A 12443-nucleotide genomic window follows, 5' to 3' on the forward strand; every position below is an offset into this window, starting at 1 on the left:
ATGCGTAACACCCATGCAAACTCAGACCAGACAAAAACCCTGCTGGGGAAATGGATAAAAAGCCCCAACCTTAGCAGAGGAACTATTGACAGCAGATCACTGCTGTGTGAAGAGTTGGTCTTGTTTATAGGAGTAACTCTACATAGGCTGACCAGGCTCCAGTGGATGAACTTGCACTGAGTGACATCTGGGGACACAAACTTGACTCAATAGGCCTTAACATACACAACAGAATGCATGAAGTCCAATGTGAGGAGCTATGGAGGGGTAAAAATAGGAGAGGGGGGGTTTATATATGTTTGATATATTATGTGTATTGTATGAAATGCATAAAAATTCAATAAAAATACATATTTAAAAAAGAGAACTTTAATAAGTATAGTTTTGGATCATGAGGTGCAAGCGAATAGGAAAGAAGCTGCTGGAGGGACAATAGGGAGACCTCTGCTGGGCCAGCCTTTCTGAACCTCGGGCCCAGGACTATCCTTGCATATTGCCCCACTGCAGGCTGGCATGCCCCCAGGACCTCAGCAAAAGGCTGTTTCTCTCTTTGCCCATGATCCTAAATCTGTTATCATCATAAAAGACCAGATTACTGATCTTTTGTCTAGGTAGTCAACAGTCAATAAAGACTCTTGTTAGGATAATGTTTTATTCTAAAATTTATGTGTATTAATAGAGTTACTATTAATTGGCTGATAATGTAGTCTATTCATAATGGGAGATTTTCCTATATAATAAAGCAGAGGCAAGCATGTCTTAGACTAAAACTGAAACAAGCACCTAATTAGTTTGAAGCTAAAGTTGCAATAAGGGCTACAGAAAGTAGTGTCTGCAGCAGCTGCGCAAGGCCTAGCATAAAGCCAGTAAACATTCCAACGTGGATGGGAGAAGGGCTTATGGGACCCTCACCACACCTGATGGCTTCTAGGGGACGGAGAGCCATTTTTTTTTCTCTGGGGGTGTGGTCACTGGTACACTGCCCAAGCTCCCTACATGCATGTGCATATGGGATAAATGTATTTAATGGGTTTTTTAAAAATGAAGAGGACTTGAATGGAAGGGACACATTGCAGGTTGGGCGGAAGGAAGTTAGAAGGGGCATTTGCTAGATATGATCAAAATACATTGTATACACATATGAAGTTCTTAAACAATAAATAAAAAGATTATATTTTACCAAATAAATGTGTCATTGTATTTCTTCATTCAAATCAGTTCACAAAGAGCCATTGACTCTGGATTAGTCAAGCACTTCACAGGCCCATTCCATTTCAGTCCAAAGTCTGGGCAGAGAGGCTTGCCTGTCAGTTGTTAGAATTTTGAGGTCTGCTTGACTTTTGGTCGATAGTTTAAAATCAGCCATAGGGGGAATATTTATAACAAGGGTTTTGGCCAACACTGCAAATTTAGGGTTGTTTTCTTAAATTTCCTAGTAGTAGGCATTGATTTCTCAGAACACCATTGTCTCAAATTACCTACACTACATATGTGACTCAATGGGTGTTTGCAATTGTTTGTTCATTTCATAACCCATATATATACAAAAGGATGGGTGAGTGGCTGGGTGGCTAGAAAGGTGAGGTGAGGGAGGGCAAACACATGAATAAATAGTGTGGGGCCCATGCTGCTGGGACATCTTTCCTTGAAAGCAGGAATGCCCTGAAGGTGCTCAGGAACTAATTCAGTAATACATTAGCCTTCCTTATATAACAATATCTCATTTTCTTTTATTACAAACTCCTAAGCTATTTGCTGGAATTTAAGCTCACACTATATACTCTAGATTAATAAGATCAAGTTGTCCTTAAGTCTTCTCATTATGAGTCATGATAATTTGGAAATGGAACCTTAAAGGTGGAATAGCCCTCAGGAATAAGCTCCAGGGTGCTCCTGAGAGATGGCTGGTGGCTGATGGTTGGGTATAGATCAGTGACAGCCCAGGTAGTTGTATGGTATGCTCTTGTCTGCCTATGTGTACACACACACACGTCATCATGTACATGGGTGAGATTATGTTGTCCATAAATGGTCTTGAGACTGCCAGTGGTGGGATTGTGATCCTAGGCAGAGCTGGTCCCCAGGAGGCAGAGCTCCACTGACACAGTGGGGGCAGATTTTCTCTAAGGTTTTGGGATGAAGCATCATTGATAGTATCCCTATGAAGTCACCTTCACATTCTTGAAGCTGTTCTGTGAATACCCCTTCTTTCTGTCTTTAAAATACCAGATGATGCAGTTCCAAGGAAAATTAAAATTCCTGTTTGGACAGAAGAAGAAGGCACCATCAGGAACAGCCCTGCCCCCTCAGCTCTCACTGTTCTGCACTGTGGTGCCAGTCCTGCCTTCCATGGCTGAGATGAAAATGAAAAGTGCATTATTGAGAGCAAAACACAGGGCAGACATTGTCGCCAGGACGGACTCCAGGTAAGCATGAATCACCACATTATGTCCATAGACCATAACAGCAACATGTCCCATATGTAATTTGTTTCATTTTTCCAGCAAATAATGGGAAGTTTAGTACCTTTAAAGCTAGTATACAATGTACATTGCAACTATTAGGAAAACGTATCTTTCAAAATCATGCAGATTGTGACACCAGGCACTGTGGTTATAACTGCTCCAAAGCTGCCCATTCAGAGCCAGACTCAGAGTAAGCCCTCAAGGAGAGGTCAGGGTGGGCCTGTCATCACTATGGGCCCTGCTTCCTCCTCATATAGTCTGTTGGTGTAGGGCACAACACAGACATCTAATGGTTACATCCAGGGTGTCTATGCCCGCTTGCTAGGCCCCAGCCCTGTCTGGTCAGTCCTGGGCATTTTCTCAATTTCAGAATTCTGTAGAAAATACTCCATATTAAGTTTTCTGGGTGTGTTTATGGTTCATCGATCCATTTCCAGGAGTGATTTAAAATGCTGTACATATAAAGTGATTTTCTACCTTATGAGGCGACAAGGGGGTATGAGGCCAGAGGAGGGGGTTAGGTGACAAGGTTGCCTAATTCTGACTTTGATTCCCCCCATAGATTTGTGGGTAACACCTTCTCCTGATCTACTATAGTAGTTCTATAGTCGTAGCCAAAAGACCCCCAAATCCCTAACTACTTCTTTGTTATTCAGTAACTGGCCCCAGGCCTAACCAAGTTGCCCCCCCTCCACCTGCCAGAGCCTACTGAGATCTCAAGACCTAATGTGGCTGCTGTATTAGAACAGCTGAGCTGGGCTCTCCATTGATTTAGAATTGAACAAGTAGTTTCTGTTATAACCTTAACCCTAGCCCTAACCTTGGCCATGGTATACCTCTCATAGAGGCAGTTGTGAGCTCTGGTCTGGACTTGGTTGCTGGAAGAGTGCTGTGGGGTTTGGGACAGTCATCCTCTCTGGTGGTTTTTTTCCTTCCCAGAGCAGAGTCTCCACAAGGGCAGTTAAGATGCCCTATTGGGCCATTTCAGGAGACAGTGCCCAGTCTACTGGCCTCCCCATCCTGACATGAGGATGTCATGCCCCAGTCCTCCTCTTGTGACATTGCTACTAAGGGCCCCTCATGACCCATAGGCTACTTTGGGTCTACCCTCAGGTCATTTCCTGAAAGGGTTCCTGTTTTCACAGTAGCACCAGACCCCCCTCTTCCCCTATCCTTTGTGGGCTCTCTGCTGTAATTCAGTAATATATTACCCTTCCTTATATAAAAATATTTCATTTTCTTTTATCACAAACTCCTAAGCTATTTGCTGGAATTTAAGCTCACACTATATATTTTAGATTAATAAAATCAAGTTGTCCTTAAGTATTCTTATTATGAGTCATGATAATTTGGAAATGGAACCTTAAAGATAGAATAGCCCTCAGGAATAAGCTCCAGGGTGCTCCTGAGAGATGGCTTGTGGCTGATGGTTGGGTACAGATCAGTGACAGATCTTTGCCCAGTCTCTTGCTCAGCCCTGGCCCTTGGTCTTGGTCTCAGTTACTCTTGGAGAAGTCCCCTTAACCTTCGCATCAATTGTTTTCCCACTTTGCAGGATGGTAAACACTGAGTGGGAAGGAAATCTCAACAGGCTGCTAATGCAGCACATGCATGGGATCTGTTAACTGGACCCTAGGAGTGATTTGCCAAGACTGCACAAACCCCGAGGCATGACGCTCCACCATATGCAGTGTGCACATTCAGAAGATGCTTCAGTGAATCTGACAATGCCCTGTCATTTCTGCCCTTCTTTCTTAGCTATCTTGGTCTGTTCATCTTGCTCCCGGATTGTGCTTTCCAGATGTTTCCCAACTCAGACAACTTTCATCTGGACATATGAAGTGACAAGGGATAGTCACAACAGAACCAGAAATGTAGATTAAATGTAGACTGAATGCAGATGGTCATTTCTTTTTCTAAACCCCTTTACCTTTAGAAATACTACTCCTCGTGGCAGGCTTGTCCTGTTACCTTAAGTAGCAGTCTCTGCTATTGTTTATACAGATCTGTGCTGCACTGTGCTTTCTGACTTGGCTTTTGGTCTTATCTGCATTCCTTTTCTCATCAGCACTAGATTTCACTTTTCAGATTTGGACTAGTCCTGAGTACCCAGCCTGGAGGGCTCAAACCAGGACTTCACATTGCCCAGTGCCTTTAACTCCTTCTCTGTGAGGCTATTTGACCCACCTGCCTTGTCCTTGTGGCAAGTGCACAGTCACTAGGCACTTGCAGCTTAGCCTCTGGTTGCCCACCAGACCCCAGATGCTGGGGGGTCCTTGCTCTAGATACTCCCTGATGATCAGATACCCAGTGTCCATCCACTCATTAGAGCCAGTCTTGAGAACCTGGCCTGCCTAGCAGCTGATGCCAGCAGCTGTTCAAGGCCAGCATCTGAGGCCTGCTGCTCTTCCTCTGTGTGTGGTTTCATCCTGCCACAGCATCCATGATAGGCCTCCAGCTTCTGCAGATGTGTGCACAGCAGTGGTCACTTGAAGGTTTTCTTTCTGTGCTTTGATTTCCTAGGTTTGTTATTCTCAGTTCTGTTCCTGCCTCACACTCCACAGTCAGAGGCACACCCTCAGTCTCCTGTGTGCAGGACAGAAGGAAATAGCCTCCAAGGGCTGGTGCTCTGGACCAGCAAGCTGAGAGTAACAGACTTCTAGAGCTTTTTTATGTTTATTCTAAACTTATTAGTGTACTGTTTATTTTTTATGACACAACATATAAAAAGCAAAGGAGAAAGAATAAGGCCAGTGGGGACAGTACCTAAATGCCATGGCTCAGCCAGAGCCCAGTGGTCTGCAGAGGTGAAGGTCTTTAGAAGGTCGGGATACATCACATTCAAAGGTTCTCTGCCTTCATTTACTCTGAATTTTCTATTTTAAAAGGCTAATTGGCTTGTTTTCATCAGAGACAACACAAATTTTCTCTTTCCTGTATGCCCTTCCAGCCCTGAAAAGAAGCTCCGGGGACCCTAATGCTGGCCTCAGAGCTGGGCTTGGAGAGTGGTCTCCAGTACATCCTGACATCCAAACAAGAAAGTAGTTTCTGGTACCATCCCACTATATCTTGGGAGCAAGGTGGGCACAAGGATAGGAAACAGGCCACCATCCTTTCAGATGGGCGCCTACATGGGTTTGTAGGGTTTCTGAAGACAACAGCCCTATAAATAGATATGTACTATACAAAATACTAAGACTCCTGAGAGAACCTGGAGCTCCCGGTGTTCAGGTTCCTCCTCCTCTGCTCTGAGTTGAATTCAGAGGTGTTGTCAGCTATCATACCACACAGTTCATTCACTGAAGGTGCAGAGATGATGGCACCATGCTCTGCTGACTGGCTCTGGGAGCAGCTGTGTGGGTCATTGCAGGAGCAGCTTTTGTCTCTCACAGCTTTCCTGACAAGGATTTTGTGGTAGCTGTTCCTCCTCTTCATTCCTGCAGCCTGCTATATTCTTTCATCTATCTACTAAAATCAATTTCACATCTCCAAATCAGAACTCGTCACACTTTTGTGATCATCCATAGATGCACAGTGACAAATAATATGATTCTCAAATGTGAATTCCCACAAGTGCCATAGCAGGACAGGCCACCTCTCTCTCTGTCTCAGCTTCCTACAGACCTCAGGCACAAAGAGGTAAGCCACACAGCATGGACCACTCTGGCATGGTGAGGTCAGAGAACAGGGTTTGAACTCCAGCACTGACACCCAGTAGTAGGGCAGTATCAGGCAAGTCACTTAAATTTCTCCTTTGAAAAGCAAAATTAATCTATCAGGGTGATTCAAGACAAAACTTAGGGCAAAAGTCCCTGGTTCCAGTAGCTGCAGAAAGCCAGGGCTGGGCCACTCATCCCAGTATGCCAATTGAAGAGACCAGTAATGGCAAAAGCACAGGAAGCTTGTCAGTGTGGCACTCTGGAGACAGGAACATTGAAGGGGACCATCTTCTGGGCACTGATGTGAGCTTTCGGCTTAAATAAAGAACTGAGGTGGTGGCAAGAGGTATGCATAATAAAGCAGTCCTGGGCAAGGCGTGGTGGTTTGGTAAATCTTGTCTCAGTTCTGGTTCTGCAAAATGGTCTGAAGAAGTCCTTATTGCTTGAGGGGATAAACTAATTCTCCAGAGGTGATTATTCTCCAGGTTGAAGCCCCACTTTCATAGGTTACTTCCCTCATCTAGGGGGTATTCTGACCTATGAGGCCTCCCTGTTGCTGGAATCCAAGGTGTCTGCAGTTTTGGGACAATGACTAGACAGCTTTAGGCACCTTTGGGGAGTCTGAAGCACTGTAGAAAGCTGACGGCAAAAAGTCTCCATTACTCTTATCTTTGTATCTTCAGCCTTGACAGAACTGAGAACACTCACTGTATGAGATCAGAGAAAGAGTGATACTTGTGGTGAGGATAAGTAGCCCCAGTTTCTAGACAGACACCCTTTGAATGATTCCTTGTGTGCAGAAGTGACCGGGATATCCAAAGTAAAGGACGCATATAAAATGAAGGCAGAGATGCCAGGCTGCTTTTAGTCCTCTTGTGGACCCAAGTGAGTTTTGTTTTAAACAAGCAGCTTCTTAGAGCCTATTATATTAAAACTTTCATTACCTTCCACACATATACATATATTTCCCCTGGGAATAGTGGCTTAGTGATCACTAATTCATTGGTCATAGTTAACTATATAGATCGTCCTTTAATCACAGGAGTCAACTGAATTCTTCTTCTGACCTTTTGGGGAGGGAAATGCAAGCTCTAAAAGCCACCTATATGTCATCTGTTTTCTGAAGTAATTCATTAGCATGGTGTTGGCTCTAAAAGTGACATGCTTCAGAATTTTCAGGTATCTGTAACCAAGTAAAAACTTCACAATCTATAAGGATTGAAAGTGTGGTTAGTTTCTATCTTCTACCTCTTGGGCACATTAGTGATATATGTCTTGCTAATTCCTTCCATCAACACGTTTAACCTATATTAATGTTGCTATTATCTGTTCTCCACAGGGCAAAAGCTGTTACAAGTCTTTGTGAAGCAGAATTTCATCCCAAACCCAGTTACTTAGCAGGTACTTCTAAAAACCTCATTTTTTTTCTCTTTTCTATATGGTAAGCAGTTTTTGTCCCTGGGAGAGCTCCATCTGCCCACAGAACCTGCTTCTTCCATGGAGATGCCACCTGGGAGGGACCAGCATGAATTCCATTGGGAGAATTGCCTGTTGCTGTCACTCTGGTCCTGGTCTCAAGAACTCAAGAAGTCATGCTGCTGAGAACAAAGCTACTCCTCAGCCCACATGGTGATTTCTTTTCTCTCTCTAAATTCTAACAGGAAGGAGCAATGGAGAAAACAGCATTTCGGTGTTCAGGGCACAGATGGATAGAGGTCACTGGGCTCGGGCTCTAGCCAGGCCCTCATGCTTGTGCCTCAGAAGTGGTCCTGATCTCTTCTTGGACCCCAAGGGGGCTTCAGGGTAAGTGGTGCCAGGCTTCCCAGCCCCTGTCCCTGGTTAAGACATTGTGGCTGCCAGAGTGAGGGGCAGGGGTCAAGGAAAGAATTGATGGCCTGAATACTTGTGTGCTTCCAGACATCCTCCCAGCCTGGGAAGCAAGCACAATCAAAGAGGAGTGTGTTTGGCTCAGAAAGCCCTTCAGGTCCAGGCCCTTCTGTAGCCACCCACTCACCCTCCCATCCCACCCTGACCAGGACTCCCCTTACCAGACTGGGTGTTGTGTGGAGGCCTCCAACCACTGTCTCTCATCACATAGTTGCTAATCCTAAACTCACACCATGTTATAAGTCAGCCGCACTGCTATGTTAGTCATGATCATATGTCTGATGCACTACACCTGTCTGTGTCCAGAGATGTCATCCTGTATCAGGGAGAGCAATATGCTGCCTGGGTACCTAGGGGCTGAGGAAGGTGAAGCAAGGGAGGCTCTTCACTGGCCCCTCAGACTGGCAGTAAGTGGCTGAAATGGACAGTGTGGTCTGGAAAGCCTTGATGCTTCTCCTGGAGATTTAGTTGATGTCGTGCTAAGTTGTCATCCTCTCATAAAGAGGCCGAGTCCCCCAAAGGGGTGAGAGCACCACTTCTGTTGTAAAGTCCAATGGCTGTCTTTTCTCTGAAGGGACAGAGAAGAAGAGGATCAAGAGCCCATTCTAAGGGGATCCCCTGGAGCCAGGGGACAAAGGGAAACACACCGGTACAATCGCTGTTCAGACACACCAGCACCTTCGAGGCACCTGAACTGGAGCACAGAACAGCACAGTCAGGAGGGCTCTACCAAATTAAGTCGGCAGCCCAGCAAGACTGAACCATCTGCATGCCCTGTGTCCCATGGTTCTTCTCTTCCCTACCCCAGTACCCAGGACATGTTCAGTGCAAGTGGCATGGCTTCTTTCAGAGATTCACCAGACCATTCTGCTGGTGCCTACTGCAGCCAGATGAACAGACCTTTGCAGGACATCCACCAGAGCCAGGGGCATCCTCCCCCATGTCATGTCCCTCAGGGCAGCCTGGGGACCAGGTTCCCTCTGCCCAGAATGCAGCGCTTCACAGCCAGGGATTTCTCCACAGAGGATGCAAAGTTATCCAGTCTACCAGTAACCATAGGCACCCCATGTAATCTAGCATTGTCACTGGAAGTGCCGATCAAGATGGAAAATGAATCTGGGCCCCAGGACATAGTAGATGGCTGTACCCCTCGCCGGGCGTGGCTGGGAGCCAGCGACATGGCCAGGAAACATCTGGTCAGTTTCCCTACCAGGATGCATCTGAAAACAGAGCCAGACTGTAGACAGCAGGTCTTCACCCCACACCCTGGGCATGGTGTGCTGGAGGCGAGTCAACACAGCAGGGCCACTGTTGGAACTCACAGGGAGCTGGGCCCTCTCTACCCTGCACATTGTGCCTGCTTGGAACCAGAACCTTCCCATCACCTCTGCATGTGGGGCCACAGTGACAGCCAGTACTCCACTCTGAGCTGTGACTGTAGAGCTTCTGGTATGGCCCCTGTTGTTAAGCGTGAGCCCTTGGACTCACCTCCATGGGCTACTCCTGGCCAGGTATCTGTGCCCAGGATGTTTCCCAAGAGTGCCTCTGTGGCATTGATCCCACCCAGAGCCTCTGAAGGAGGTTTTCTACCTTAAAGCTGCTCCTGTGCTAATCTTCAGTCCCTGGATGATGGGCTGTGATCGAAGATTCTTCTAGTGACATCTTCTGCAGAGCTGCATGAGGCTGAGATTCCCTGCATGTAGCTGAGCAGTAGAGCATCCTGAATCATATAGAGTATTTAAGGATTCTCACATGTAAACCTAAGTCTGTTCAAGATCACAACATTTCTCTTTGAGCCGTTAAAATGTTTAAGGAAGTTGCCAGGTGTGGTGGTGCACACCTTTAATCCCAGCACTCAGGAGGCAAAGGCAGCCAGATCTCTGTGATTTTGAAGCTAGTCTGCTCTACCTAGAGAGTTTCAGGCCAGCTGGGGTTATATAGTGAGACCCTGTTGCAAAAGAAGAGGGGGAGCGTTAAAATGTTTAAGGAAGTTGCCAGGTGTGGTGGTGCACACCTTTAATCCCAGCACTCAGGAGGCAAAGGCAGACAGAGCTCTGTGAGTTCAAGGCTAGCCTGGTCTACATAGCAAGTTCCAGGTTAGGGGGCTACAGGGAGATCCTGTCTCAAAAAGACTAAAAAATGTTTAAGGAAGTTATCCCATACTGGACAAGCCTCAGCTGACAGTCAAGAGATACTCAGTATAATGCTACTACTACCTTTTGTCTATAAAGCAGCAGGGGTCCTGTGGTTTTGAGTCAGAATCTGAGGCCACACTTGGCATAGGGGTGATCAGTGAAAATCTTGTCTCTTCTGGTGTTTTCTGTGGGCCTCTGAGGATGGCAGCGGTGTCACTGGGCATATCACATGGTGGAGGTTATAGTGTCCAGACCAGGAGCACAGTGAAATACAACACAGAGAAAAAGATGAAATTATACTGTTAGGGAGGCATTGTTCCTTTTTCTTGTCTATAGAGATTTCAGTTACAGGCTCCAGTTGCCAGCTTGGGAAGACTTAGAGACAAGTTGCAGCAAGTATTTGTTTTTTATTGTGAAGGTAATCCACTCTGCTTATAGGAAATTTGGATACAAAGCATAAAGCAAAAAGGGTCACCACAAACCAACTGCAAAATTATTTATGGCTGGTAGTGCAGTTGATTGTTACAGAAAGGGGCTCATACCAGAGAGCCTGCTCCGTTACTAGCACAGGGTCAACTGAACAGGAGGAAGCCAGGCAGCAAGGAGCTAGGAGCCCACCGCTGCTCTGCTGGTGTGGTACAGATAGTCTTCCTCAGGGTTGGCCATCTACCTCTGATGTCACTTCCCCTGAGGTCTTGGGAATGTCAGGACCCTACTGGAAAGAACCCATGACTGTTCCTACCTACCGAGTATTCTCTCCAGTAAAGACTTTCTCTCCTTCACTTGTGTTCCAGGATGTCACTGCTCAGCCACTGGCTTAGGGCAGAAGCTATTTGGTAAACACCTATCACCTTGTCAGAATCAGGTTGGGTGGGGAGGGATTGGATCTTTTTCCCAGACTCTAAGTTGTCTGGCTCTTAGACAGAGATAGGGATATCTCTAAGACAGGGATAGGCCTGAAGATCTCCCAGAACTGAGAACATTCACTGTATGAGATCAGAGACAAGAGTGATACTTGTGGCGAGACAAGAGCTGTCACAGATATAATGTGTGTGCATTCCTCCACTCCAGGAGCTTCCCCATTACCTGAAGCCGGAAGATAGGATAGTGGCCCAGCCCTAACATCTGTGCTCAGCCATCTGCTGCCTTCCTCTCTCCCAGTTGTTCCAGCCCTACTTTACTTACTTCTACCAAGCACAGCTCACCCTGTTCTGTGGGTGTTTATGAATTTAGTCTTAAGGGAGTGGAATTTGAGTCTCTTTAGCACTTCCAGTTCTAACCATGACCCCATTGCCTGATAGTAGAGCATGCTCAAACCACTCAAGCATCTGCCATTCTTGTAGTCCCTCCTTCAACTATGTCCATCCTTAGTCAACCTCCGTATCACCTGAACTTTCTACAGAGTGATACCTTCCTACCTACATTGGGGGCAGAAAGCACAGCAGACAGCATGGAAAATATGTCCCGAGTATCCTGGAGCTAGTGATTGAAACCTTTAAAAAGTGCCCAAGAAGATAGGATTTAAACATATCATTGAGCGTGGTGGTACACACCCCAGCACTTGAGAGACTAAGGCAGGAGGATCAGGAGTTGAAGCCCAGCCCAGGCTACATGATACCCTGTCTCAAAAAATAAAACAAAAAATTAAAATAAGTATCACATATGTTTACCAATTGTAGCCAGATCCTCAGTACTTTGATAGGTAAACAAAAAAGAGCTTTGGACCTCCTGAAGCCCAGACATCTCCTGCTCAGGTCCTCCCAACCATTAAGATGTATCTTATCTGCACCCTTGACTGGATGATTAACTAAATGTGGGGTGTGGGGCAGCTTGACAAGGACATAGGCCTTTCTGAAGGCCAGGCTTTGTGCATTCTACATCTGGATGTTAATTCTGAAGATTTCATATTTTGGGAACACTACATTACATGGTGGGCTCAGATACACAGAGGTTGCTCCTGCTTTAGGACACTACCAACCATGCTAACTACAGGCTCAAAATTTTCTGTGCTATCTAGTTTTTACCTGTGTGACTGAAAAATATCCAAATCAAATATGAAGAGGGATGGGTTGGGAGGGGATAAACAAAAACTCTCTTTTATTTTACTGGAAGTCCTCAGGATCTAGACTTGCCTGGTGAACTTTAAACAGATACGTATAATGCAGCTTTTTGTGCTGTTTTCTTAGTGCCTTTAACAGAGCATTCAAATGTATTTCTCATACTGTGGTTTGTATTAAATTTGGAAAACTGATGTAAAATAAACCCTACATTCCTATGTGCTTAGTGAAAGAGGAAAT

At 45.7% G+C, this 12443-nt stretch overlaps 1 protein-coding gene across 6 annotated transcripts in view; it reads left to right on the forward strand.

The window, feature by feature from the left end:
- The window catches only part of Ahrr (aryl-hydrocarbon receptor repressor), a 91609-nt gene extending 79437 nt beyond the window's left edge, over positions 1 to 12172 (forward strand). For 5 of the 6 annotated variants that reach the window (XM_008852486.2, XM_029555770.1, XM_029555769.1 and 2 more), the window contains 4 exons: positions 2230 to 2426; positions 7464 to 7525; positions 7786 to 7927; positions 8586 to 9894. In XM_008852486.2, the coding sequence (XP_008850708.1) occupies positions 2230 to 2426; positions 7464 to 7525; positions 7786 to 7927; positions 8586 to 9606 (1422 nt within the window). In that variant the 3' untranslated portion in view covers positions 9607 to 9894. Of the gene's footprint in view, positions 1 to 2229; positions 2427 to 7463; positions 7526 to 7785; positions 7928 to 8585; positions 9895 to 10009 lie in introns of those variants that run through there. The other variant, XR_003846988.1, reaches the window with a different exon arrangement.
- The last annotated feature ends 271 nt before the right edge of the window (positions 12173 to 12443 follow it).

The sequence above is a fragment of the Nannospalax galili genome, unplaced genomic scaffold, assembly GCF_000622305.1.
Source record: "Nannospalax galili isolate Female #2095 unplaced genomic scaffold, S.galili_v1.0 scaffold1146, whole genome shotgun sequence".
Lineage (NCBI taxonomy): Eukaryota > Metazoa > Chordata > Mammalia > Rodentia > Spalacidae > Nannospalax > Nannospalax galili.